The sequence below is a fragment of the Megalops cyprinoides genome, chromosome 3 (assembly GCF_013368585.1).
Source record: "Megalops cyprinoides isolate fMegCyp1 chromosome 3, fMegCyp1.pri, whole genome shotgun sequence".
Taxonomy (NCBI): Eukaryota; Metazoa; Chordata; class Actinopteri; order Elopiformes; family Megalopidae; genus Megalops; species Megalops cyprinoides.
The window spans coordinates 32770802-32785693 of NC_050585.1; the positions used below are offsets into that span (position 1 = coordinate 32770802).

Sequence of the window (14892 nt, forward strand, 5' to 3'; positions counted from 1 at the left end):
GAGAGAGAAAGAGAGAGAGAGAGAGTATGTGTGTGTGTAAAGCGTCCACTTGATTTCATAGGCGGAACCAAAGCGCTCCCTCACTGGATAATATCGGGATTATTTTCACGATACACCCGGTGATTTGAAATTCCGCATTACAGACTGAGAAGTCTTTTTAATAGCAAAACTGTCGTATGCTGACCAATATGCTTTGGTAACTATTTTATTTTAATCAACTAAATTTAATCTGAGACGTAAACGTCCACAGGGGTCTCTTGCAGATTGGTTGGTTCGTCGTCCAATCATACTCGGACAAATCAAAGATGACCCCCCCCCCCCCCCAACTCTGCACATTTTCAGTGAAACCGAGATGAGAATTGGAACACGCAAATCAACGAACATGCGTTAATAATTTATTACATACTGTGAAACTGGTGCTACTTGAAAATGATTCCTAAAAACAAATGCCTTGACTTACTTAGTCAGATGCAGAGTTTGCGTACCGTTCTCTGTGTTGTTTTAATTTTACTTTGCCGCACAGACTATACTTTTTGTGAGTCTGATAAACTGAATCCCGATCAATGCCTTGTATGGGGTTCGGGACTCGACCCCGAAGTTGTCTTGCCTGTTCGATACTTCTACATACAGGCTGTGAACTCAGCGGGAAAAAACTTCACCTACTCTCCAGGTAAGTGCCTTTGACGTCTTTTGTAGGCATCGCCTCAGTATTGGGGTAGAAAGGATATAATGGCAAAGTGAAAACAAGTGAAATTCTTAACGAACTGGAAGCAAATGCTGGAACATAGTAAAATGTCCTTTTTTCCAAAATGCAAAACTTAAAAATGTTGTAACACAAAGGCAATGTCTGCTTGAGCAACTGTTGAATGTTATGCAACCTGCCCCCCTGCGGATAGACAATGTATTGTTTTTTTCTAAGCAAAATGACAAATACTATAAAGTTATTCTTGCCTAACTCATTTCTGTATAAATCGTAATCATTAGCAAGCCTAAATTCTTTCTTGGCAGTCAACGCAGTTACGTTCATGATGAGATGAATGAGTCCATGTCTAGTTTATGGTTGGGAGGGTGTAATTTTGATCCAATTATCAAATCTTTTTTATTTGCCAAAGGGTTTGGGCATGTTGAGTTCAGAAATGACATCACACTCTATATAAAACAGAGGAAAATGCCATGCAGCACTCAACCATGGAGGCCATACAGCACTCAACAAGTGCCCATACTATGCTTCAGTGAGCAACTCCAAGTACTTGACCTAATTATTTTTAACTGCATCCCAGCAGGGCTGAGTTACTCTCCAGTTGCAGAACTACATCCTTCATGGTTTTTAATGTTAGGATCCCTATTAGGAATGGTGCCATGTGCACTGTGTCTTTCTGTCCTCCATTCTGGTTTTGTGCCTGTGTGTTTCTTGGCGCAAACCGATTGGGTATAACCCCACAAGGCACATTGACCTCATGGGGTCACGTCCCAAATGGCCAGGGTAACTGCGTGTGCATTTGTGCTCACACTTTTGTGTTGCACATGTATGAATGTGTATTTCCGCAAAATATAACCGCACTGTGTAGAAATTCTTATTGACACAGCAGTCAAGCTGTCACTTTCACTTTGCTTTTTCACAAACATTAAAAAGTAGAAGTTGGTCAACATCCTTTAGTCATTGTTAGAGTGGTGTAGTTTATAAATATATAGTTGAGAGAGAGAGATAGTATCAGAGAGAGATCTGCCATCATTGTCTGCAATAATTTCTAAGTTAGCTGTGTGGATCACGTACCTATATAATTGGAGAAGACAGGAATGCATGCTTGAAAAAACACTCGTGTTACTGGGCAGATCGGAAGTTATTACATTTTTTTTAGTTGCTTAGGTTGCTACATGCAAGAGAATATTGACATAAAACATCCTGTAACCAGACCATTACCATATACATTGGAGGACAGTTGACTTGGTTAGTTCTGGGTCTTCTTATTTTGGCCAGAAAGATGATGGGGAAAAAAAACACATTGAGTCAGCCTGGTTCCATCACAACATTGGAAGAAAGGGAACAGATGCTTTCCAGTATCTGAGATCTAATTACTTAAAGCAAATCTTTTTTGGCTATTTTTATTCTGTATTTGATTCGTGTTTTTATTACTGCTGTGATGAGCCATACAGGTGTGTGGTTATCTTGTGTTAATTACCTTTGGGTTGTGATTCAGATAAAGACTCTTCTTCTCCTATTGTCAACATCTAGGTAAAGACTCATTCCGGGTGCGGATATCGTCGCTGACTCCAGGAGAACACATCCGCATCCATGTCCCTCAACCCCTGGACCGTGCTGATGGCTCCTTCCTCATGAGGTACCGCCTGTATGGCAGCGCCCCCAAGGGGCTCAAGGTGGAAGTATTTCATAAGGATCAGCCTGTTGGCCAGTCTCCCTATATCCTCAAAGGTAACACCGCAAGGCCCATGACAGCTTGGTAGTACATCTAGGAGTAGAACTAAAATGAAATTACAGGAAGGTAAAATGTGTACTTGGATGTTACAGAACAACAAGTAAACTAAATAAATATAAAGTAAAACTCCAGAGGAGTGACCCACAGTAGTGGGATGATGTGATAAAATGAGAAATTAAAAAAGTAGTCTTCTTTGCCTCTATAGGCCCAGTCTACCACGAGTACTGTGACTGTCCAGAAGCCGACCCATCCGCCTGGCTGAACACCATGGCTTGTCCCACCCAAGAACCCCAGATCCTGAAGGACTTTAGCTCCTTCCCATCCATTGACCTGCAGCGCCTACTACAAGAAGTCCCCCGGCGCTTTGCCCAGAGAGGAGGCCTCATTCACTACACCATCCTCAATAACCAGATCTACCGCCGTGCCCTTGGCAAGTACACAGACTTCAAAATGTTCTCAGACGAGATGCTGCTCTCTCTGGCCAGGAAGGTGAGTTTGAGGGATGTGGTAGAGCGCTGATTAGCACTAACAGGAAAAAAGTCTGCTGGCAGTCTGATAGCTGATTTCCTGTGCAAACAATTCTAAGAAAGGAAGTTTCCTTCTTGAAACAAAATAGTACTTCGTTTACTTTCAATAAGCTGGCCTATAAAATGGAGGTGGCGGGGTGCCTGTAGTGTGGGGGTTTTACAGTGCAGTTTAGTCCATAAGCTTGGGCTTCTCTATTTTGAGTGCATTCTTTATCTTTGCTTTATAATTTGCAAAATTTCCAGTTTAGATTACAAAACAGTAGGGGACAAATGAGTGAAATAATTCCATATAGCCAGATCAGTGTTGCAGATTCTGAACCCCCACATTCCCCCATCAGGTGAGACTGCCTGATATTGAGTTCTACATCAATGTTGGAGACTGGCCAATGGAGACACGGAAGGTGAACGACACCCCTGGACCTGTTCCAATCATCTCCTGGTGTGGCTCTACAGACACACGTGACATCATCCTTCCCACTTATGACATCACTCACTCCACACTGGAGACACTGAGGGGCGTCTCCAATGACCTGCTGTCAGTCCAGGGAAATACAGGTGTGATCAGCAGGCGGTGCTAGACAGCAGCACTGCACTTTTGCATGGGATTTGTCTGTTATTTTCATGCAGTATTACCAAGACATTATGGATATGTTAGGGCTGGTGTAGAGCCATTATGTACAAGGTTCTTGAGTAAAGTCACCACTTTGTTGTATTTGCTGACTTGTCAGCATATTATAATATTTTAAATATATATATATATATATATTTAAATATTAAAATATTTTAAACAAATATAGCTGTGGTAGATTCAGATTCTGAGGGTGAGTCAGGCCCTGAGAAAGCGGTTGCTTGCTTTTTGTGGTGAAGTACAACAACACCAGTATGTCAATCTTGGGACTCTGATGTAATGCAGCTGTGGATGAACAAGCCTTGCAACTACCTGCTGACACTCACTCTCTTTCGCAGGTCCCCCATGGGTTAACAAGACAGAGCAGGCTTTTTTCCGAGGCCGGGACAGCCGTGAGGAACGCCTGCATCTAGTCACCCTGTCCAGAAAAAACCCAGAGCTGTTGGACGCAGGGATCACTGGATACTTCTTCTTTCGAGAGAAGGAAAAGGAGCTGGGCAAGGCACCCCTTGTCGGCTTCTTCAATTTCTTCAAGGTGCAGCAGCCCAAAACTGGATTCTGTCATTAACTCCAAATCAAGTAATCCTCTGCAGAATGGTGGATCAAAGACTTAATAGAAGTTGTTTTGATGACACTTAAGACATGACACCAGACCACATCAAAATTCTTTTGACACTTACACGCTTATTCATCTTTCTGCCTCTCCTCTTCTCTTTCCCTTTCTTTTTCCAGTACAAGTACCAGGTGAATGTGGATGGTACTGTGGCAGCTTACAGGTTTCCTTATCTGATGCTGGGAGACAGCGTGGTTCTGAAGCAAGTTTCCCCTTATTATGAGCACTTCTATGCCCACCTGCAGCCAGGTAGACACTACGTACCGGTAAAGAGGAGTCTGTCTGACCTCATAGACAAGATCAAATGGGCCAAGGTGAGAGAGACCTTAACGCTGGTCTAAATCATTTCGACAGATCTTAGTACTTGTCGTCTGTCCATCAGTGTAGCTAACCGGCTTATGAGTGCATTTATTTGTCTCGTTGTTCACAGAAAAATGATGCTGAGGCACAAGCGATAGCCAGAGAAGGACAGGCAATGGCCAGAGAGTTACTTCAGCCCACAAGACTGTACTGTTACTACTACACTGTGCTGCAGGTACTGTGCTATATTCACCACCTACGACCTCCACACCACTGTACAATTACTTCAGCACAGTGCTACAGGTGCTGTGCTGTGCTGTATTCATCATCTATGACTTCCACACAAATGGACTGCTCCTTGTGTAACGACACATTGAAGCCCACACTTCAAAGGTGACACCTCACTGACACTCGGTCTTTCCTCTTTCCCCGCCTGGGGGTCAATAAAGTGTTATCTTAACTTAAAATATCATCATCATCATCAAAGCTAGCACAAAAAACAACAATAAAACAAACAAAAAACAAACAAATACAAAGAGGGAAAAAAAAACAGACATAATTCAAAATATCATATATTTACACATAGACTAAAACGCCAATGATTCCACATACTAGAGAAGAACCTGACAGGGTTTGTCAGTGTTGAGATTATGCTGTTTAATACATATTTAATATATTTATATATATATATATATATTATAGTGTATATTTAATATACTTAGCATCCTGCTGTAATTACGTTGGGTCAGAATTCATTTTCAATGAACCTGATATTAACTTTAGATTGACACACACCAGGTATATCCGACTCCATAGAACATAATGATAAGCATGAAGAGAGTCATGAACAGTGTGTGGGGAGGGGCTGGTGTCATGAACATGGACATGAACATCGGTTACAGCCTATTTGCTGCTCTGTCCATCTGCAGATGTATGCTGAGCGTCAGACCAGCCGGCCCACAGTGCACAAGGATATGGAGCTAGTGCCCCAGCCCTCTGACCACACTGCCCTCTGCAAGTGCGAGCGGGAGATGCAAAGGGATGGACCCACTCTGAAGAAGGATGAGCTCTGATACAAAGTTGGCAACGTGTTTCTAGGAAACTGACTGTGATTGAAGGGACCACCATGGTTGTCATGGGGGGAGTTCTGTTGACTGTCTTCCACAGGGTTTTTGCCCTCTGTTGTGTGCTGTGTTATAACTTGGGCTGAGTGTAACTGCTAATTAAGCATTTGTGAAAACGCCCACAAACTGCAGGACATGTGCTTAGTGTGAACTGCACTGTGTGTTTTTCTGAGTGTCCGTGATGCAGAGGTATGCTTGAGCATGTATCACTCCCCTGGAGTGGTGCAACATGTTAGGCTACCAGTGCAACTATCCAACCCACCTTAAGACAGTGGCTGTATGATGATGAATGGAAGCCAAAATGGCTGATGGTTTGTTTTTCTCTTCTCCAAACCATACATTTCCTGTCTTCTGGAACCATTCAGACAGATGAGTTCATATAGTTGAGTTTTCTTTAATTCTTTTGTGAACTTCACAAAAGCAATATTACTGTAAAATGCAAAACTAACCTGAATAAGCAGCTCCAGCATGCTTCTCTGCAAAGGAATAAGAGGAGATTTGAGAAGTAAAGAGCTACAGAATGAGAGATATCTATGCCTTTATTAGACATAGCATTGCCTTCAAATCTAGAAGTTAAGGCAGTGGTCCTTGTTGACTGTGCTTGCATTTGTGATCTCTGAAGAGACTGTACTGCTTGCTCTGCTCTAACATGTGACTGGTTAGATAGAGGCTTGTGTGGGCTAATCGTGGAAGGGTGACTGAATTCTTAAGGTTTACATGTTTTTGTACTGTTTTATTTCATATGTTTGTGGCTTTTCTTGTTGTGTACTTTGAACGTTTACATTTTCCAACAGTTAAACCAATAGAAATCAGCATTTATTTTTTTTAAAGAATTTGAGGACTAGAACTACACTGATCGTTACTCTAAGATGTTCTATTTTGTGAGCCAGCATTTACGGTACAGTTGTTTCATTCAGTTAATTTCCTATTTGACCAAAGAGAAATAACACAAGTTGGTATTGTATCATTTCACTTTTTGAAGTAAGTTCTCTATAACCACAAGTGCAGAGCTGAACAGTCCCTATCATTTGAATTTCAGTAGAAGACAATATTACCACAATGTTGAGATCAAAAGGTTGTTTTCATCTCTCTGTTTTGGCAGTCTAAAAATTTGGTGTTGCCTTGATGAATATTGGCCGAGTACAGTGGAGCCCTCATTATGCCATTCTAGGAAATAAGCAACTTGATTGATTTTTTTTTTTTTTTCTTGATTTGCTGGTGAGCTTTTTGTCTTTTGACAGATCAGAGAGAACAAATATGCATATTTAAACTTTAATTTCACTGCATAAACCAGCATGAATTGCCATATAAAGTAAATGTTAGTTGTATGTATATTTTAAACTTGGTCACAGATGTATCCATTTGGATCGAAATTACACAATGAAAATTTATTTGCTAAGCTGACCACTATGCCACTTGATGCTTGTATGTAATTTGTTACTTTTGCTGTATTTTCAGTGCTGTATTCCACAGGTACATATTATGCAACAACTTTTTGAAACATTAGGTCTTACTCTAAATGTTTACAAGACACCTGGATGTATATCATTTGTATTTGGTACAGTATCTAAATGTGTAAACATGTCTGTTGTATTGTAGTTTCTTAATAAATCCAAGTGTGTATTTGAAATATTTATTTCCCAAAAAGTATCTGATAAATAAAGTCTTTTTTACCATTGTATGTACACTGATGGTGTGGAAGTGATACTGTCAATGTGATACTGAAAGGGACACTGCACCTTAGAAAAGGAGCTTAAAGACGTGTCAAAAGATGCCATCACTGCAAGAACATTTCCCTCAACGCTATGCCACAATTCTGCTCTGGAAGATCACTAAGAAATGACTCATTAAGCGGAAGAGCAGACCTGTTTTTCCGGTGTGATGGATCCAGTTTTCAGAAAACTGCACTTACACTCACCCATTTGCCTCAAACACCTTGAACCTATGAGTCTCAGGGACACGGTGAGATCCTCACCGCTTAACAAGGAGCAAACAACACTGTTCAGAAACTATAAACTGGCTGAAGAATAAATTAATGTTGCTTAGCAGACGTTCTTATTCATAGCAGCTTACATAGGTTACAGGTTTAAAGTTATCAATGTCTCTCCCAAAGGTACAGCAACAGTGTCCCTCCAGGGAATTGTACTGACAACCTTTTGGGTACAAGCTCATACTGTTGTCCAGGGAAACCGTTTCAAATCAAACACCAGCTTCACTACATGGTCAGGCATCTTCTAGAAATCCAAAATAGTGGCTGACACAAAAACACCATAAAAACTTATTGTCCTTGCCAACCCCCTGCCCCCCATCCACTACAAATGTTTAAATGGCCTGAAAAAGTTCAGAGAAAAAAAATCAATGTACAGCAAACATGCAAGCAATATGTGTGGTCTACAAGTCTAAGGTAAGATATGATGAACCATTTCACTGAAAATGAGTCAAGGGGTAAAACTTGCATATTTTCTGTAAATGCCAACGTTATCTTTTTCATTGTACGTGTGGAACATAAATTCCTTTTAATACAGTGCGACTGAGAACCAACTATCCAGTCACGATCTGTTTAATCGCCCCCTCTTCTGGCGAAACATAATATTACATTCATTTTATGCATGTCCCTGCCATACCACCCGTTCTAACCAGTTACCTTCATTCAAGTTTCCTGCTTCAGATACTTCCATCGGAATGTCAGCCTTCACGTTCCAGTCGTTTATTTCTACACTTAAATGTATATATATAATCTTAAAACAAGAAACATATCAAAAGAGGGGGCACCCGGATTTGAACCGGGGACCTCTTGATCTGCAGTCAAATGCTCTACCACTGAGCTATACCCCCAATTGGTTCACTAGTACACACGACAACTATATATACTATACTATACGATGATTTGCTTCAAATTTAATGTCGGGCGAGACTGGGGGTATTCATTAAATAAATCTGATTTCTTTGTGACACCACGGGGATTCGATGAATGCAGTGTGAAAAAATGAAGATTAGTATCAGCAATGTTGTAGTTGATAGTGTAGCTACGCACCGTTACCTAAATCGGCCCTCTTCTCGAAAATCTACGAAAGATATTTGGAGAGTTTCTAGGAGAGTCGCTTTTAGTTTGGATTTAGTGAGCATTCAGTAATCTAGCTAGCGTTAGCTGAACAAGCCATAGTAAAATACTGTACGGGTTAATATCATTTTAGGGTTTGTTTGTGTTAGTCGTCGTGTGGCGTGAAAAAAAAACATTTGAGTATCCTACCTGATGTTGCTGACTCGCACTAAGGTATATGCTAGCGAGAATTCTGCAGCGCAATCCAAAACCTGGCCCTTCCAGTGAATTGTTGCAAAATGTTTGCAAAATTACAAAAAATATTTTTTTATCAAATATGGGAACCTACCTTTTGGAGACATTATACAGTAATTTTTAATTGCTTCGATTTTAAAACACGAGAGACAAGAGTACATTCCTTAAGGTGTCCCTTAAAAATAACGTGAGAATATATTAAAGTGGAAACTAAACCTTATTACATATAACATTAAGTCATCGAACGATGTGTTAATTTCCCAAGCAAAACAAGTTACTACTGCGCATAAGTCATGGTACTGTTTTCATTTTGAAATTCCCTCCAACAGCGGGCTTCCATTGCGCGCGCAATTTATATGACGTCATTGACTTGTCCAGTGACTTTACCTCGATTACTTACGGTGCACAGTACTGCACAATGACACAAAAATGTTTTAACAAACAGCTGGCTAGGCTAGGCTACTATGTTCAGCGTCTGACAACTTGTTTTTGGCTAACATGAGGAATTTATTTAAGTTTTCATCTTTACTATGATAACCGTGATAGGCTAGCTAAAAAAAAAAAAAAAAAAACCACCAATGATGTCAATGATGTTTATTTTCCTTATGGACAAAGTTGCTGGAGATGTGGTACACATTGACTATTGGTGTGGAATGGATATCTGAGAATTATAGGTCTGAAAATGATTCAAAGCTAGTAAAGTCAACCCCAACATTAACACTTGTTTGGGTAATAGAGACAAAAATACAAAAATCAACCATTTTAAATCAGTTGAAGTAATAAAGACATATAAAATTAAGCAATTTGCTGTACAAAACAGACAGAATGGTATTTTTACATTCTGAAAAGCAGTACTTAACCTTACGAATTCAATAGTAAAAGTGCTAAATAAATTAGCAAACAAATGTGTGAATGGTCTTATTCATACATCAGTTTGAAAATGAACATGATCTAATTACCATTTGCCATGATTCCTTTCTAACTTGCATAAAACAGAAACATAAGGTATGAAAATGAACCCAACAGTATCCCCTACTTCTGACAGGTAAGGGGATGTGCTATTCAGTCCAGCTTTTCTTCCTGGAAATAATCTGCATCGTTCAGATAGTCCTGAAATGCTTCATATTCCTGAAGAAAGAGAACAGTAATCAGCATTTACTGGAGCCAGTTTATCTGAAAGGTTGAGACCACATAAGACAATGCATATACAGATCTGAACTGGTCAGCTAACATTGGTATCCTTTAACACACATTTGTAAAGACTTGTGTTATCAGCACGTGCCAGGCGGTGACTTCAAGGTACCAAAGTGATTTCAAGCAGTCACAGTTCTACAATCTGAAGCCCACTGCTACAACTTTCATTTTAGCAAGATCCATAGTCCCCTGTACAGAACTCTGAACAAATATTTTCAGTAGTGTGGCTTCCAACCACTTTCACTTGAAACATGGCATTCAGTCTCCCACTTCAGGGGATTTTTTTTTTAAGTTAAAAAGAGGCAAAAAACAAACTACCATCCCAGGCAAAGGAAGGACAAGGACACAATAATTAAAAAAAACCTAACTGCACAACCTTGGTAGAACAGGCTACTTGATAAAATAAGTTTCAAGACATGGGAAATTTAAGTCATGTGCTCCCCTCCTCTCAACAGAATAGCACTGTAGTCAGTAGGAAGGCAGCAAGTGGAAAGAAATGGGTTTGTGAGTAGAAGTAGACACCTTTGTGATCCAGCCTCGCTCCTGCAGTTTGGTAAACACCCTACTGACGGTGTCCTTCACTGGCTCCTCCCCTTTCTCATCTTGCCCCTCCTCTTCCTCCTTTACTACTGCCCTGCAGCGGCAGAGCAGGTGGTACTTGAAGTGCTTCAACTGGTGGTACACCTCGGTGCGATTGGCACAGACTGTTCCAACTAGAAAGGCCTGAAGTGGCAGAGCACAACAATCAGGACCATGTATACCACCCATCTCCACAGACCAATCAGGATGACTGACACCACCATCCTCCAGAAAAAAGGAGGAACAATGATGCCACACAGTAAGATCAGCTAATTTCTTTATGTTTTTAAATGTTGTTGCAAATACTTGTGTCATGAAAATGTACACTGATCACAATACATTATTAGAATGAAGACTCATGTTATTCGCATACAGCCCCATATAAGTCCTATGTGTCCCGCCTTCATACCTGTGTGTCGTCAGGCATGAACTCATCCTGTTGCAGGGTCTTTTCATCGTAGAGCTGCCCAGAGAGACGCACGGTGAAGCGACTGTGTCTCTGAAGCTGGCAGGCCTGACAGCATTGTCCCCGAATCCCCGTTGCCACAATCCGCACTTTAGGGTAACACTCTACACGCTCCTGCAGCCACCCCCGCAAAAACATAAATACACATAAACTCACAAGCGCCAGGTCTCAACAAGTTTTATTACTGCCCACACACCACTTAACACATCTGCCAGCTTACACTCAACACTCAGAAACCACCAATAAGAGGTACAAGTGTACCTAGGGTCCCTTTTCTCTAAAATTACAGAATGAATGCTTGATTTGACAAAAGGATGTGTAGTGTTGCTTTCTGATTAATTTTGTGTTATTTCACTGTTATAATTCAACATATACAAGGGTACTGAGTGTGGGACTGACACAAATTTTAAATTTCCTGGAAGAAGCAAAATGGGCCAAGTATTTATCAATTACACCCAAGTGAATATTCCATTAAATATAAAAGAACACAATAAGTAAATGCCCCTTACAAGGTGGATCAATATATGATTATATATCTAAGAAACACTTTTCCTGGTTTTTACTCAAGAGAGGATCAATGGAGCTGTGGAAAACAAATCATTTTCTGAAGTGGAGGCGTCCTGACCTTGTAGCGGTCACTCCAGCGGCTCCTCTGTTTCAGGTTCTCCAACCGTGGAAGAATGTACCGCTGGTCTAGGTAGTACAGGGATGACTTCATCTCCAGGGCATACTTCTTTGTCCGACTGCCATCTGGTCATGAAGAGGCAAGTTTGAAAGGAGAGATGGACAGAAGTCACTGTTAAAGGCACTGCTCAGTACTCACCTGTGCCTAACACTCTTGCTCCTGTAAGGGAGCCATGCTGTGAATGTCCTCTTTGCTGAAGGAAAAACGTTTGAATAGGAGAGGACTGTTTACTAAATTTTCTTGGGTGTAAAATTCTCATTTATTGGCAATAACATTACTATCATAGGGCAGCAGTTACGCCATCTGTCACAATGAACACAACCATAAAAATTTGCATGCTCATTCTTATAATCTTCTGCTTCTGCTCCTTCATTTCCTGCCACATTACAACCTGATGATACTCCTGATAACATTTCTCACCCATATATTCATCCAATAGCTGCATCTATTCCTTGTAGCCAACTGCAAGTTAAAAACCTACATTACAAATTTTTTGAATTACTTATAATGTACAGAGATTTATTTTTGTCACAAGACTTACCCCTTTGAAAAAACCTAAAATTCTATCTGAAACCTAGCTTCTCTGACCTTAACATGTCACTTACTCTGACCTCACCCCTGGCTGCTGTTGTGAATGTGTATGGGTCTCACCATACAAAGACTTGAGAAAGTTCTCATCCAGAGTATTTATCAGTAGGGCCTTTACCACCACCTGGAAGTGTTGGAGCTGGGACCCTGTGACAACTGAGGAGAGAGGGAAGAAGAGAGGGGTACACAGATATACATTATACAATCAGCAGTGCATGCATGAACAAACAGACACACAGGCACACACACAAACAGCAGCTGTGATTCTCACACTGACCCAAAATCCCACCATTTATTCAGATCATACTCCTTCCTAAAGAACATTATTACTTTCCTATAAATACACAAATTAGTTAGATCCAGGTAAACAGGCAGATAAGACATGATAAGACAGATAAGATATGTAAATAAGAATTGTCTTTTATTTCCTCTACACAGAATAACTACAGATTAGATGACAAAAAAATAAGTGGCAAGCCTGGTTATACAGTGTGTGAACACTGTTTTTTCCGTGTTGTGCAGTCAATCTGAAAGATGATTTTTTTTCCTGTGGGAGGTGTTTGTGTGTATGTTTTCCTATGTTGTACTGTGTGTGTGTGTGTGTGTGTATGTGTGTGAGGAGATGTGTGTTCCCTGGGAGGTGTTGGGGGATGTCAAAACTCACACTGTGGAAGATGATGAGAGAGGAACAACCCCTTCTTGCTCTGGTCCAAGGAGTCACCCTCTTCTTCATTCTCATCGCTCTCCACAATAAAATCTTTGAGGCTGTCTTTGTCTTCCTCTTCCTCCTCACTGCTGTGCTGTGCCAACTGATCTGGAGAATCACTATCATCGTCATCATCATCACCACCGCCATCATCATCGCAGCTATTCTCCCCCTGGCCTGAAACCTACAAATCAAAAAGCCAAAAATAAGACAAGGTCAATAATGCCAATGTATTTTTGTATGATGATCAACAACTGTCTTCATCAATGTAATGTCATTAACACCAATGTAATGTCAATAATAAAGTGTGAATGAATGTGGCTAGACTACATAATGGTACATAAGCACGGCTCATAAGACAGAGGTTGCTGGTTCAACTCTCAGGTGGGATACTGCTGTTGTACCCTGGGAGAATGCAAGTCAGCCGACATATCTCAATAAATATTCAGCTATATAAATGGATAACGTAGAATCATTTGGAAGCTGTACAATTTGCTTGGGTGAAGCTTCTGCTAGGCAAATGCAACGTAATGGTGTTTAAACAGCTAATCAAGTACATACGTTACAACACTCCACCTAGGGTTTCTCCTGTTTATGTCCTAACCTCGCAAGGAAGACCTGTTCCATCAGTGATCTTCCAAACCACTAATTACCTCTAATGTTCTGCGTCTGGAGGTGGAAGTCCGGGATCGCCTCCTCTTTGAGAGTTCTAACAGCTTGTTCCGTCGCTCTCTCCTCTTCGCAGCAGTTTCTTTCGCTTTAGCAGCTTCATCTTCCTCGACCTTTTCTGCCGCGGCCTCTGTCTCTGAGTCGGTCAATGTGCGTTGGACGTTTTGGCGTTTTTTGGGCAACAGTTTCCTCGCTGGTCGGCCCCCCACGTCGCTGTCAGAGTCGCTGGAGCTTTCAGTGAGAATGGTCGTGGAACTTCTCTTTCGCCTGGTCCGTGACACTGCACAGGCCTCCTCGGCGTCACTGCCTTCTCTGGTGGGTGTGTGCTCATGTGCATCGTTGAGAGTGGCTTCCTCCCCTGCCTCATCCCCCGTATCACTCTCGGAGCTTGTGCTTGGGGTGCTCGCGTCCGTCTCCTCACTGTCGTCCAGATAGTTAAGAGACTTAGCTCGGGTCCTCCTCCAGTCGACACGGGAACCTTGAGATGTTTGATTTTTTGAACGTCGCCGCGTCTCATAAATTCTACTGGTGCTTGCACTTGTCATTGTAGAGGCTAACTGCACACACTTGATAAACCTAAACCTAAACCTTTAAAATAAGCTAGCTACTTAATTTACTTAAATCCGCCAGGTAAATACTCAAAAAAGAAAGCGTGCGGGAAACTGCAGTTAGCAGTAAACCAAAGTATCGCAAAGTACAGCGTTGGGTCGTCTTGGCTCTTACCTGGCTAGCAACTTCGCGCCCTGCTCTGTTTATGTGATACTATGCGGACACTTCCGACGACATGACGTAAGCTTCCCGAGACGTTCGAATCACACCAGCGCATCTACAAGCGTGTACAGAAGACTGCGATCGCAATCAATTGTATACTCTCTCCTGCTTTTCTAAAGTGAGACATGCAACAAATTAGAGACACGATTATTGCGTCATTGTGCGGGGGGGGGGGGGGGGGGGGGGGGGCGGGGGTGTCACAATCGAATATGATGTACTATACTACTATACTATATAATATAATGTACCACCAGGTAGCGCGTAATATTCATCGAATGGAATGAAGTGTAAGACGATGAGACGATGACAGTG

At 41.4% G+C, this 14892-nt stretch overlaps 2 protein-coding genes and 1 non-coding gene across 3 annotated transcripts; 1 reads left to right on the forward strand and 2 right to left on the reverse strand.

Annotated features, from left to right (window-relative positions):
- The first annotated feature begins 359 nt into the window (after positions 1-359).
- poglut3 (protein O-glucosyltransferase 3) lies at positions 360-5674 on the forward strand. Its single transcript, XM_036525136.1, has 8 exons — positions 360-670; positions 2234-2431; positions 2641-2924; positions 3301-3517; positions 3929-4125; positions 4323-4517; positions 4634-4738; positions 5433-5674. The coding sequence occupies exons 1-8, from the start codon at positions 430-432 to the stop codon at positions 5574-5576; spliced, it is 1581 nt and encodes a 526-aa protein (XP_036381029.1). The 5' UTR covers positions 360-429; the 3' UTR covers positions 5577-5674.
- Positions 5675-8390: 2716 nt separating this feature from the next.
- trnac-gca lies at positions 8391-8462 on the reverse strand. The gene has a single exon. It is a non-coding gene; the product is annotated as a tRNA-Cys (tRNA).
- A 1432-nt stretch (positions 8463-9894) lies between these two features.
- ccdc82 (coiled-coil domain containing 82) lies at positions 9895-14688 on the reverse strand. The gene is made up of 7 exons (XM_036525194.1): positions 13794-14688; positions 13099-13324; positions 12498-12590; positions 11787-11911; positions 11105-11275; positions 10639-10839; positions 9895-10050 (listed from the first exon to the last, which is right to left on the reverse strand). Exons 1-7 carry the CDS (start codon positions 14352-14354, stop codon positions 9985-9987), a joined length of 1443 nt encoding a protein of 480 aa, XP_036381087.1. The 5' UTR covers positions 14355-14688; the 3' UTR covers positions 9895-9984.
- Between the last annotated feature and the right edge of the window lie 204 nt (positions 14689-14892).

Coding starts and splice junctions, on each gene's coding strand:
- ccdc82 (XM_036525194.1), bottom strand. CDS start 14,354: ATGACAAGTGCAAGCACCAGTAGAATTTATGAGACGCGGCGACGTTCA. Junction 13,325..13,793: donor CCAGACGCAGAACATTAGAG/GTAATTAGTGGT, acceptor TTTGATTTGTAG/GTTTCAGGCCAGGGGGAGAA. Junction 10,840..11,104: donor TCATGCCTGACGACACACAG/GTATGAAGGCGG, acceptor CTGCCACTTCAG/GCCTTTCTAGTTGGAACAGT.
- poglut3 (XM_036525136.1), top strand. CDS start 430: ATGATTCCTAAAAACAAATGCCTTGACTTACTTAGTCAGATGCAGAGT. Junction 2,925..3,300: donor TGCTCTCTCTGGCCAGGAAG/GTGAGTTTGAGG, acceptor TTCCCCCATCAG/GTGAGACTGCCTGATATTGA. Junction 4,739..5,432: donor ACTACTACACTGTGCTGCAG/GTACTGTGCTAT, acceptor GTCCATCTGCAG/ATGTATGCTGAGCGTCAGAC.